This window comes from Mesoplodon bidens (genome assembly GCF_964165515.1).
Source record: "Mesoplodon bidens genome assembly, chromosome: 2".
Classification (NCBI taxonomy): Eukaryota; Metazoa; Chordata; class Mammalia; order Artiodactyla; family Ziphiidae; genus Mesoplodon; species Mesoplodon bidens.
In genome coordinates this window covers 72,532,766-72,545,415 of record NC_138177.1, presented here as the reverse complement: position 1 = coordinate 72,545,415, position 12,650 = coordinate 72,532,766, and the positions used below count along the sequence as shown (strand labels likewise).

Below are 12,650 nucleotides of genomic sequence, written 5' to 3'. Positions count from 1 at the left end.
TTTTTTTTTTTTTTTTGCGGTATGCGGGCCTCTCACTGTTGTGGCCTCTCCCGTTGCGGAGCACAGGCTCCGGATGCGCAGGCTCAGCGGCCATGGCTCACGGGCCCAGCCGCTCCGCGGCATATGGGATCCTCCCGGACCGGGGCACGAACCCGTATCCCCTGCATCGGCAGGCGGACTCTCAACCACTGCGCCTCCAGGGAGGCCCTATCAAGGTAATCTTTACCTAAAGTCAGCTGATTGTGGATGTTAACCACACCTACAAAATACCTTCACAGCAACACCTATTAGTGAATAACTAGTTACTATAGCCCTAGCCAGATTGACATAAAACTAACTTTCACGCTAAGTTTGAAATGTCCATTAGATATTTTGAGGTAATTGTCAGTACAAATCTGTTGTTCAGGAGGGATCTTTCCTAGAGGTATCAAATTCTTTAATTGTAGTAAAATACACATAACATAAAATTTACTATTAGTGATATTTAGCCATTCACAATGCTGTACAATCATCATCACTATCTAGGTCCAGAACACTTTCATCACTCCAAACGGACACTCTGTACTAATTAAGCAGTCACTCTGCACTCTTCCTCCCCCCAGTCCTTGGCAACCACTAATCCACTTACCTGCTTTTTGTCTGTATAGATTTGTCTGTTCTGCATATTTCATCTAAATGGAATTACACAATATGTGACTGTTGTGTTTGGCTTATTTCACTTAGCATAATGGTTTCAAAATTTATCCACATCATAGTATGTATCCATATTTCATTCCTTTTTTTGTTTGTTTTTTTATTCACCGTGTAATATCCCATGGTATGGTTATACCACCGTTTGTTTCTACTTTTTGGCTATAGTGAAGAAGACTGCTGCTGTGAACATTTGTGTACAAGTTTTTGTTTGAACACCTGTTTTCAACTCTTTTGGGTATATATTCGGAGCGAAATTGCTTGGTCATATAGTAATTTTGCTTAACATATTGAGGAACAACCAAACTGTTCCCATAGCAGCTGCACCATTGTACATTCCCACCAGCAATGTCTGAGGGTTCCAATTTTTCCACATCCTTGCTAACACTTCTTACTTCTAGGTTCTTGTTTGCTTGCTTGTTTTAATTTTAGCCATCCTCGTGGGTGTGAAGTGGAATCTCATGGTTTTGATTTGTTTTTCCCTAATGATATTGAACATCTTTTCATGTGCTTTTTTTTTTTTTTTTTTTGCGGTACGCGGGCCTCTCACTGCTGTGGCCTCTCCCGTTGCAGAGCACAGGCTCCAGACGTGCAAGCTCAGCGGCCATGGCTCACGGTCCCAGCCGCTCCGCGGCATGTGGGATCTTCCCGGACCGGGGCACGAACCCGTGTCCCCTGCATCGGCAGGCGGACTCCCAACCACTGCGCCACCAGGGAAACCCTGGTCATCTTTTTTGAAGAAACATCTATTCAAGTCCTTTGCCCATTTAAAAAAATTGGGTTGTTTTTCTTTTTGTTGTTGAGTTGTAGAAATATCTATTTTGAAATTAATCTCCACCCCCAGCCTCCCAGTCCCTTATTTAAAAGGCTCTGCCTCTTCTTTTAAATCCATGTATAAGCAAATAGTTTTAGAGCTGGAAGAGACCACTCCACCTCCAGGATGTGCCCTATTCCTGCAGTTTTTTGAGTTCCCAAACCTTAAAATTGGTTGTCTAAACTTAGTCCTTCCTGCTGCACACTGGCCTCTGTTTTGGCTCTGTAGATGAGAAAAATTACACAAAAATTTACAGATTAGATTTGAATTTAAGGATTCCAATAGATCGGAAACACAAGGTGACCCATTTAGAACAAGATCTTTAAGAAGCGCCGAGTGACTTTTAATTTCCAAGAATTAGACAGAAAACGCATGCGCTATAGAGCTAAGGGCATGACGAAGCCAATGAAGGCGTGGCCTCTGCCCGAACTCAAGATGGTTCCCAGGACTTTCCACCCTTGCTGCGGGGGCGGGGCGAGAGGCTAAAGACTCAGAATGCCATTGGTGGGGTTGCACACCGTTCATCCCCGCCCCCCGTGGGGGGCGGGAGTGACAAAGTCCCAATTTCCGGTTCCGTCAGTACCGGCAGCCCGGTCGAGATGGAGGAAGATGCGACCGGAGGCCATCAGTCGCCAGAAACAGAGGATAGAGTGGGAGCTGCGGCGTAGAGGTCTGCGCTTGGAGTTCACCTCAGACGGGGCGGAACCGCCCTGATGTGAGAAGGTAAGAAACCACCGGCTTGGGGTGCCTGAGGACTAAGGTCTCCGAGGACCTGGACCTGTCAGGGAGGCAGCGGGTGTGTGCAGTGCCCGGCTGCAATTCAGTGGGAGCCCGCCACGCAGTTTGGGGAATGAGGGGCGACTCCAACGAGTCATCTCTTCCTGTCGGAGGAGCATGAGTTTCGCTGACAGAGAAAGAAGCATGCCGAGAGGCATGGCGAGGGGGCACCTCGGGGGCCAGGACAGAAGCAGCTTAAAGGGGGTGTCATGTGGAGTAGGTGAAGAGGATTGTCATGTGGTGTCTGTCATGAGGGATCACGTGGGCACCTATGGAAGACCGAAGGAAGGCTGGGTGGAAATCGCTTCATGCCCCAGAGGGGAGGTTGTCTTGAAGGGAGAAGTTGGAGGCATGCCAGGGAACTTCCCTAAGGAAATGCATGTTCACTAGGACAGGTGGGCAAGCATGTAAATATATTCACATTCATGTGGTAGATAGCTCCCAGGATGCAAAGCCTTGATGCACTTGCAGTAAGAAGTACAGAGGAACAGAAGGAGGAAGCAAAGATGTTTCCAGCACAGAAGTGGGGACCAAACCCCACGGATGTCTTGTCAGGAGTTGTAGGTGGCTATTTGATGTGGGGGGGGGGTTGTTGACTGAAAAGATTTGAATAAGTCTAGAAGTCATCACTGAACCCAGTCCTGGTGACAAGTCAGGATGGAGTCAGAGGGCTCCTAACCTAGTCATAATGGTCCTGGACTCCTAGAGTAGTTATCGTTGTTATAATACTGACAATCCTTAATATTTAAGGCAATACTTTCCAAACTCTGATATATGTATTAACCACCCAGAGATCTTGTGAACATGTTGGTTCTTATTCAGCAGGCCTATGGAGCATCCTGAAATCCTGTATTTCTAACAAGCTCCCAGATTATGCCCATGCTGCTGGTCTGTGCACCACTCTGAGTAGCAAAGATTTAGAGCAGCACTGTCCAGTAGAGCTTTCTGCAGTGATAGAAGTGCTTTGCTGTTAACAAAGTGCTTTCACACGTTAGCTCATGTGAGTTGCACCACAGTGACATAGCTATGGCAGGCTTCATTAGCCCCATTTCACAGATGAGGAAACTGAATTTCAAAGGAGTGACTTGGTTCCAATCCTACTAGTAAGTAATGGAAGTGGAACTCAGACTTGGATCTCCTGACTACTAGTGTTCTTTTCATCGAATGACCTTACATTCCAGGTGACACTGCCTTGTCCTGAACCAGGATCTTATCTCAGAACCTAGTGAACAGTCTGGTGTGTTTTTTCTGGTACAGGGAGAGGGGAAGTGGAGAAGGAGGTATACCTACTTGGGCCAGTTTGTCCCTTTCCTCTGATGGGCTCAGCAGTGGGGGTTCTGCCTCTGACATCTCATTTGATGATTTCAGGACATCCTGGGTCATCTGTTTGGGTCTCCATATGAAGCACTTTAACCTTTGTGTCTAAGCTGTGTTAAAAGATGGGGGAAAATTCAGAATTGGAGCCATGCACACAAATAAGGATCTGGGAAAGAGCCATAAAGAAGCTGGGCTGATTGAATTGGAAGAAAGGAAGGCTGAAGGAAGTGAGCATACAGGTATCTGCATGGAGGATTTTTCCAGAGGGTGAAACACAAGGAACTGGTTTTGATATTTCAGTGGGAAGTCTGGAGGTTAAATAACAAGGAGCAGGTTGAGATCCCAACTTTTAGGAGCAACCCACCTTTCAAAGGGATAGAGGGGGTGGGTGCAGTGCCTTCCCCTTCAACTGTAGAGGCTCAGCCCTCTGTGGCATGACCCTTAGTGGCTTCTTCTGTCACCATGGTAATGGTAGAAATTACCTGCCTTGGCTGTGGAGAGTCCTCCCTTCTTTCTGGGAATTTAAAATAGACTGGCACATGTGAGAGATGGAGGAAAGTGGGGAAATGGGGCGCTGGGTGCTGCTGTAGGATTTCTCATCAAGAGTTGTTGGCACTCTGTCATTCAGTTTGATAAGTTGAGACAGTGCCCACAAAACCAGGTCCTAGAACAGAGTCCTTCGTGGCTCTGGCTCTCTGCCCTGCTCAGCACACAGTATCCATGAGCTGGGCAGGACTCCTTGCTTGAGCCCTGCCGTATTTGTCCTGTGATGACAACAGGCCTGCCCAGCCACTCAGCTCAATCACTCCACAAGCACGCTGGGAAAGCAGAGGCAGCTCTTGGTTTCAATGGAACAAAGCTGAGAGAAATCCCTGGGCATCTGCTGCCAGGAGCTTATGCTTAACCCTTGAGTGACTGGCAGTCATGAGGGCATTAATTCTGCCTCCCAAGGGTGGGAATGACCTGGCTTTATACTGAACAGAGTGATTTGTGCTGGAACGCCTCAGCTCCCGTGGTGTGGAGGGCACGCTGGAGTAGAGGAGCAGACTTGGCTCATATCCTGCCTCCGCTGACCAGCTGTGTGGCCTTGGGCTCGTTCCTTTTAACCTATTTGTTGTACCTCAATCTCCTCATTTAGCAGAAGTGTCTTAACTGTGTAGAGGTTAAGTTGTAAGGATTACTTGAGGTAATAGGTGTTCAGTAAATCCTAGTGTCTCTCTCTCTTCTCCTCCTCTCTCAGTGGAAATGGACACATAACCTTGGGACCCTGGATGCCAAACACCCTGTTTGTCAGTGATACAGTGATCCCCTTCTCTTGAAGGGCCTTAAAGGAGAAGATTGCCGCACTGGACTTGATGGGTGTCCTGGGCTGAGGCTGGAGGAGGGGCCACTTTCGCCCACAGCAAGTGGCACATCAGTGTTCCAGGGGTTCTCCTCCTAGAACCCCATCTCTAGCTCATTTCCCATGGCCTAGATTCTCTGTTCTGGTCAACCCAGTTGTTTCAAGCCATTGTTTTCTCCCTTTCACTGTCCACATGTATTCCTCCATTCAAGCTGCTTTGTCCTCCTCCAAGAAGCCTGTCTTGGTTACATGTGCCTCACCCATGCCTCACCTTGAAGCTGAGGTTTTCCCTCGGCTCACACGTACTCAGTTTGCACTGCAGGTATCTTATACTTTAATGAAAGTGATGCAATCCAGCTTAGGAAATTCCAAAAAGCTAACCTTGCTTCCCCACTGACTTATATGGTAAACCAAGAAGCTACTTAGGCTGGTTGGGACCTTTGGTTGGGGAAGGTGGTTGAGGATGAACTCTGGTTATACACTTGACATGAGATTTGTCAAGGCATTGGTGCTGGGACTGCCTGTGTAGAACATTTCACCTCTCTAGAGTTGTCCTTTTGATGTGGCCACCTCCTTTCCCATCCCTTAAGGATTTCTCTCAGAGCTTAGGGAGCCCCTGATTTCCTGCTTCCTGGACTTTAACTTCCCACTTTCCCCTTCTGGCTGAAAATGTCCAGTATCCTACACATTGTCACTATGTGTATGTCCAATATATGACGTCCTCTCATTTGACATTTCTTTTTTTAAAAAATTATTTATTCATTTATTTAATTTTTGGCTGCATTGGGTCTTCACTGCTGCACGCCGGTTTTCTCTAGTTGCTGAGAGTGGGGGCTACTCTTTGTTGCGGTGCGTGGGCTTCTCATTGTGGTGGCTTCTCTTGTTGCGGAGCACAGGCTGTAGGCACATGGGCTTCAGTAGTTGTGGCACACGGGCTTTAGTAGTTGTGGCTCGAGGGCTGTAGAGCACAGGCTCAGTAGCTGTGGCGCACAGGCTTAGTTGCTCTGCGGCATGTGGGATCTTCCTGGACCAGGGCTCGAACCCATGTCCCCTGCATTGGCAGGCGGATTCTTTTTTTTTTAATTAATTAATTTAATTTTATTTATTTTTGGCTATGTTGGGTCTTCGTTGCTGCATGCGGGCTTTCTCTAGTTGCGGCGAGCGGGGGCTACACTTCATTGTGGTGCGCGGGCTTCTCATTGTGGTGGCTTCTCTTGTTGTGGAGCACAGGCTCTAGGCGCGCGGGCTTCAGTAGTTGCGGCATGCGGGCTCAGTAGTTGTGGTGCACAGGCTCGGTAGTTGTGGCTTAGCTGCTCTGTGGCATGTGGGATCTTCCTGGACCAGGGCTCAAACCCATGTCCCCTGCATTGGCAGGCAGATTCTTAACCACTGCGACACCAGGGAAGCCCCTCATTTGACATTTCTTAAGTTGAAAGCTCCTGATTTTATACAGTTATTACAGTTGTAAGCTTATTAGTTTTGTTTGAAACTTTAGTCAGTGGATACACTTAACATGAGGGCCACATGTACATTAATTTGCCCTGGTTTCTTTATCTCTGTGTCTTATATCCATTCCCCAGAGGGATACTGTGTCCCCTTGAAGAGACTGAGTTTCTCAAAGGCAGAGTCTCTATATCTTTTCTGTCACTTGAATCTCCCTTCATTACCTAGGGGCTGAGGTTATTATTTATATGCTTGGGGATGAAAGAGGCCAAGCATGTTCTCTACCCTGTAGTTAAGACTCTTCAGGGAAACTGCTTAGCTCTCAGGTGGTTCTCTTCTTTCTCTAGAGTGAGTTATCTAATAACCAAAGAGGACTCTGACCTTTGGCTTGTTCCTAAATTTCTAACTCTTTTCATTAGAAGGAAGGGAGGTGGGGGTGTGTGTGCCTGTGGAGCGAAAGCCCCACTTGCCTTCTTCCTCGCACTTTCTTCTAATGCAGACTGGAGAAAGTGTAAATGTAGTGAATGTGGGTCAGGAGGAGCTCAGAGGCGCCAGCATGGGAAACCAGAAATAAAAGTAAGGTGAGTCAGCTGGTAAATGGTGGTAAAAGAGGCACCCTGCTGAGGCTCAAAGGCCCAAGGCCAAAGGCCATGTCTCCTCAGTAGGCCCAGGAGTGTCAGAAATGGATCACTTCCCTTTAGCCTTTAGGAGCCTCCAGAATGTCACTTAGTGACATCCCATTAGCCCACTTAAAGGCCAGGTGGTTGGTTTAACCACAGCATCCTGAGTTGTCTTGGTGAGCTAGAGAAGGAAAAGGAGAATGGGCCATGACACCAGGGCCTGGGCAGAGGCAGAGAGACCAGAATAGATGATCTGATAAGCTGGGGGTAGGGAGCTGAGGTGAGAAACAATTTTCAGAAGAGGGGTCCTGAATTGGGACAGACTGGTAAAGGAGAGAGAAGAGGGCACTATCCCGATCCATGAAGGAAGAATCAGGCAGAGGTTGGCAGAGCCAGACTGGGTGAAGTCTAAACTTTGGAGAAGTGAGTACCCTAGGAGCTGAAGCCTGAGAATGGGGTTTCAGAGCCCATCCAGGAGGGGAAAGTGAAAATTCTGATATCCTTCAGAATTCCCTCCACCCTGCTCAAATCCCCAGGTCTCCAGGCACAATGGAGGACAAACGTAACATCCAGATCATCGAGTGGGAACACCTGGACAAGAAGAAGTTCTACGTGTTTGGTGTGGCAATGACAATGATGATCCGTGTCAGCGTCTACCCATTCACCCTCATCCGCACTCGCTTGCAGGTTCAGAAAGGCAAGAGCCTCTACCATGGGACCTTTGATGCCTTCATCAAGATCCTACGGGCAGATGGTGTGACTGGCCTCTACCGGGGGTTCCTGGTCAACACCTTCACCCTCATATCTGGCCAGTGCTATGTTACCACTTATGAGCTCACCCGGAAGTTTGTAGCTGACTACAGCCAGAGCAACACAGTCAAATCACTGGTGGCCGGTGGCTCGGCCTCTCTCGTGGCTCAGAGCATCACGGTGCCCATTGATGTGGTCTCCCAGCACCTGATGATGCAGCGCAAGGGTGAGAAAATGGGCCGCTTCCAAGTGCGAGGGAATCCAGAGGGACAAGGGGTAGTTGCCTTTGGCCAAACCAAGGACATCATCAGACAGATCCTGCGGGCTGATGGACTTCGTGGCTTCTACCGGGGCTACGTGGCTTCGCTGCTTACTTACATCCCAAACAGTGCTGTCTGGTGGCCCTTCTACCACTTCTATGCAGGTAAGCAGGGACCAGGAGGGTGAGGGTGGAGGATGGTTACTAATGGACAGAGATGCTGTTGCTCTGTGCATGTTGGAATGAGTGATTTAATGGGAGACTGGACCATTCATACAGCAAACATTTGAATCCAGGAGGATTCAGAGATGAGTAAGACATGGTTCTTCCCTTCAAGGAGCTAATATTATAGTGGAGGGAATCAGACAAGTAAAGTATATGACTGTAGGACATAGAGTATGTTCTCGATGCATCAGGATCAACTAAGTTTAGTGGAGTATTGGCAGAGAATCATAAGGTGGGGAGGGACAAAATCCATAGGATTTAAAGATGAAAGCAATGGGTAATAGTGAGCTTTTGAGTTGGATGCCTTTCCTTACTATTTTTTTTTTTTACATTTTTTTCTTTTTAAAAAAATATTTTATTTATTTATTTATTTATTTATTTTTGGCTGTGTTGGGTCTTCGTTGCCGTGCACGGGCTTTCTCTAGTTGCGGCGAGCGGGGGCTACTCTTCACTGCGGTGTGTGGGCTTTTCATTGCGGTGGCTTCTCTTGTTGCGGAGCACAGGCTCTAGGTGCGCGGACTTCAGTAGTTATGGCACGTGGGCTCAGTAGTTGTGGCTCGCGGGCTCTAGAGCGCAGGCTCAGTAGTTGCGGCGCACGGGCTTAGTTGCTCCGCGGCATGTGGGATCTTCCCGGACCAAGGCTTGAAGCCCTGTCCCCTGAATTGGCAGGAGGATTCTTAACCACTGCGCCACCAGGGAAGCCCTTTCTTTTTAATTTTTTTTTTTTTTTTGCGGTACGCGGGCCTCTCACCACTGTGGCCTCTTCCATTGCGGAGCACAGGCTCCGGACGTGCAGGCCCAGCGGCCATGGCTCACGGGCCCAGCCTCTCCACGGCATGTGGGGAGGGATCCTTCCGGACCAGGGCATGAACCCACATCCCCTGCATCGGCAGGCGGACTCTCAACCACTGCGCCACCAGGGAAGCCCCCTTCTTCTTTTTTTAATAGATTTATTTTATTTGTTTATTGGCTGCGTTGGGTCTTTCCTTGCTGTGCGCGGGCTTTCTCTAGTTGCCGTGAGCCGGGGCTACTCTTCATTGCGGTGTGAGGGCTTCTCATTGCAGTGGCTTCTCTTGTTGCGGAGCGCAGGCTCTAGGCATGCAGGCTTCAGTAGTTGTGGTGCACAGGCTTAGTTGCTCCGCGGCATGTGGGATCTTCCCAGACCAGGGCTCAAACCCATGTCCCTTGCATTGGCAGGCAGATTCTTAACCACTGCGCCAGCAGGGAAGCCCCTACTTACTATTTTTAAATTAAGTTCAGGGGACTTACCTGGTGGTCCAGTGGGTAAGACTCTGCACTCCCAATGCTAGAGGGCCTGGATTCGATCCCTGGTTGGGGAACTAGATCCCGCATGCATGCCGCAACTAAGAGTCTGCATGCCACAGCTAAAGATCCTGCACACCGCAACGAAGATCCCTCATGCCACAACTAAGACCCGGTGCAGCCAAAATAAATAAATAAATATTTAAATTAAGTTCAAGGTGTGATACAATCTTGAGCCTCTCTACTCCTGTAATGTATTTTTGTTCACAAGGCATTACTTGTTAAGTATTTCCCAGAAATGGGATTTCTGGGTCAAAAGATAACATTTTTGAGGGCCTCAATAAACATACTGCCAGATTTCCTTCTGAAAGGGCAAAGCACATTGTCAAGAGCAGGACCTGTGTGTGCCTGCTACCCTGCGATATCCGTAGCTTTGGGTAACTACCAAACTCCAGTTAGGGCAGTATGTGCTTGTAGCCTCCCAAATCCCTGCTGCTGGCTCCTAAGCCTTGGCAGTAGGCATTCTGTCCCATCCCACCTAGAACTTTTCTGACCAAATTTTGTAATGACTTCCTAACTTATAATCACCTTGTTTCTATGGTACTGTACTTTTCTGGTTCTTTTTTTTTTTTAAGATTTATTTATTATTTATTTATTTTATTTATTATTTTTGGCTGTGTTGGGTCTTAGTTGCAGCACGCGGGATCTTCGTTGAAGCACGCAGGATCTTTTCCTTGCGGTGCGCGGGCTCTTCATCGTGGCATGCAGGCTTCTCTAGGTGTGGCATGCGGGTTTTCTCTTCTCTAGCTGTGGGGCACAGGCTTCAGGGCGCGTGGGCTCTGTAGTTTGCGGCACGCGGGCTCTAGTTGAGGCACGTGAGCTCAGTAGTTGTGGCGCGGGCTTAGTTGCCCCGTGGCATGTGGGATCTTAGTTCCCTGACCAGGGATCGAACCTGTGTCCCCTGCATTGTAAGGCGGATTCTTTACCACTGGACCACCAGGGAAGTCCCTCTCCTATTTTTCTAATTGTACTTTTTTTTTTTTGGTAGCTCTGTCTCTTCTTCTGTTTAACAGTCTTTCATCTGGAGTATTTGGTAGAATTCAGATACACGGACTCCACCTTGACCCTTTGTATCAGATTCTTTGGGAATGGATGCTGGCAATCTTAATGTTAGAGAACCTTCCTAGGAAACGTGAGCATTTTCTCTGGAGTCTGGCCTCACCCCTCTCTCCTCATTTGATTTCATTTACAGTTAGAGTTGTCCTTTTCTAATATGTCCAAAATTTCTATTTCTGTTCCCAAACTTACCTGTCCAGAGCTCTGGACAGACATCCTGACTGTTGGACCTTTTGACCTGGAGGCATGCACTTACATCTGAAATTTTTTTCAATTAACCATTTTTTCATCCCAAGCTGGCTTTCTCTTCTGACTTACTTTCATGTGTCAGTGGCCATGTTATTCTCCAAATCACTGAAACTGAGGCCTTGGGCATAGTGCTTGGCCCCTTGTCCTTGTCCCCACATCTAGTCCTGGTGACCCTGGAATGTCTTGTCCAACTTCCTCTCCATTCCCACTGCTTTTCCTGGAAACCATGTTCTGTTCCTACCTTCTTGGACTATTGCATCAGCCTTCTAGCTGTTCCAAATCTCTTCCTTCTTATCTACACACAAGTCCCTAATGGATTAACTTTATTTATTTATTTTAAAAATTTTATTTATTTTTTTATTTTTGGCTGCTTTGGGTCTTCGTTGCTCCGCATGGGCTTTCTCTTGTAGTGGTGAGCGAGGGCTATTCTTCATTGCGGTGCGCGGGCTTCTCATTGCGGTGGCTTCTCTTGTTTCAGGGCATGGGCTCTAGGCGCGAGGGCTTCGGTAGTTGTGGCTCGTGGGCTCTAGAACACAGGCTTAGTAGTTGTGGCACACAGGCTTAAGTTGCTCCAAGGCGTGTGGGATCTTACCGGACCAGGGCTTGAACCCATGTCCCCTGCATTGGCAGGTGTATTCTTAACCACTGCGCCACCAGAGAAGTCCCCCTAATGGATTAACTTTAAACTCTGGTTGCGATGTTAAGTGGCTCCCACTGCTTACTCAGTAAAATCCAGACTCTTCAGCCTGACTTCACCTTCCCTTTTCGGTGAAACATCCTGCTGTTTCCCTATGTATAGTCTATGCTGCAGCCAGGCCAGTTCACACACCATTCCTCCACTGTGCATTATCTCTCCCACCTCTGCTGTGTTCATATCCCTCTGCTAGATGCCTTCCAGGTCCGCTTACCCTGGTGAAATCATGACTCATTGCCTCCTCTCCCATCCTCTCCATGTAGCTCTCAACTCAGAAATGATCTTTCCCTCCTTGCAACCCCCATGACATTGCTTCAGTCTTTCTTAAGGCAGTTAGAACATTTGCCTTGATGTTATTTGTATGTGCCTATCTCTTCTATTATTTGCACAGGTTCTTCTTTTTTCTTAATGCTTTTCCCCCCCCAGCTTTATTTTGATATAATTGACTGGAAAGTTTCTTGGAAGGGGGTGGAAACTAACATTTACTGAATACCCACTGTGTGCCACACTCTGTGACACTGTCTGTCTCAGGGCCTGGTGAATTGTAAGTGCTCAGTAAATATTTGTTGAGAGAGTAGACTGGTTTTTGTCACTCCATTTTGCTTAAAATCTACCAACGCTGCCTTACAGGTATTTACAGTAAAATCTAATGCTTCTCGCGGTCAATACAGGTCTATGTGATCTGGTCCCTGTCTGCTTCTCCAGCCCCATCTTGTGCTCCTCTCCCCTTACTCACTCTGGTCCATTCTCACTACCCTTCTCTCAGTTCCTGAGACACACCAAGCTCTGTTCTCACCTCAAGGCCTTCGCAGATACTGTTCTTTCTGCCTGGAATACCCTTTCCCCTGTTGTTTGTGTGTCTGGGTCCTTCTCATGCTTCAAGCCTCAGCGTACATGCCATCTTTGCAAAGAAGACTTCTTTTTTTAAAAACTAACTAATTAATTAATTTGTAAATTCTTGGCTGCATTGGGTCTTTGTTGCTATGTGCGGGCTTTCTCTAGTTGTGGTGAGTGGGGGCTACTCTTCGTTGCGGTGCGCAGGCTTGTCATTGCGGTGGCTTATCATGTTGTGGAGCATGGACTCTAGGTGC

At 47.8% G+C, this 12,650-nt stretch overlaps 1 protein-coding gene across 5 annotated transcripts in view; it reads left to right on the top strand.

Moving 5' to 3' along the window:
* Window positions 1-2,079: 2,079 nt before the first annotated feature.
* The window catches only part of SLC25A44 (solute carrier family 25 member 44), a 45,404-nt gene continuing 34,833 nt past the window's right edge, over window positions 2,080-12,650 (top strand). For 4 of the 5 annotated variants that reach the window (XM_081225150.1, XM_081225148.1, XM_081225151.1 and 1 more), the window contains exons 1-2: window positions 2,080-2,227; window positions 7,540-8,177. In XM_081225150.1, the coding sequence (XP_081081276.1) occupies window positions 7,553-8,177 (625 nt within the window). In that variant the 5' untranslated portion in view covers window positions 2,080-2,227; window positions 7,540-7,552. Of the gene's footprint in view, window positions 2,228-3,649; window positions 3,838-7,539; window positions 8,178-12,650 lie in introns of all 5 variants that reach the window. The other variant, XM_081225149.1, reaches the window with a different exon arrangement.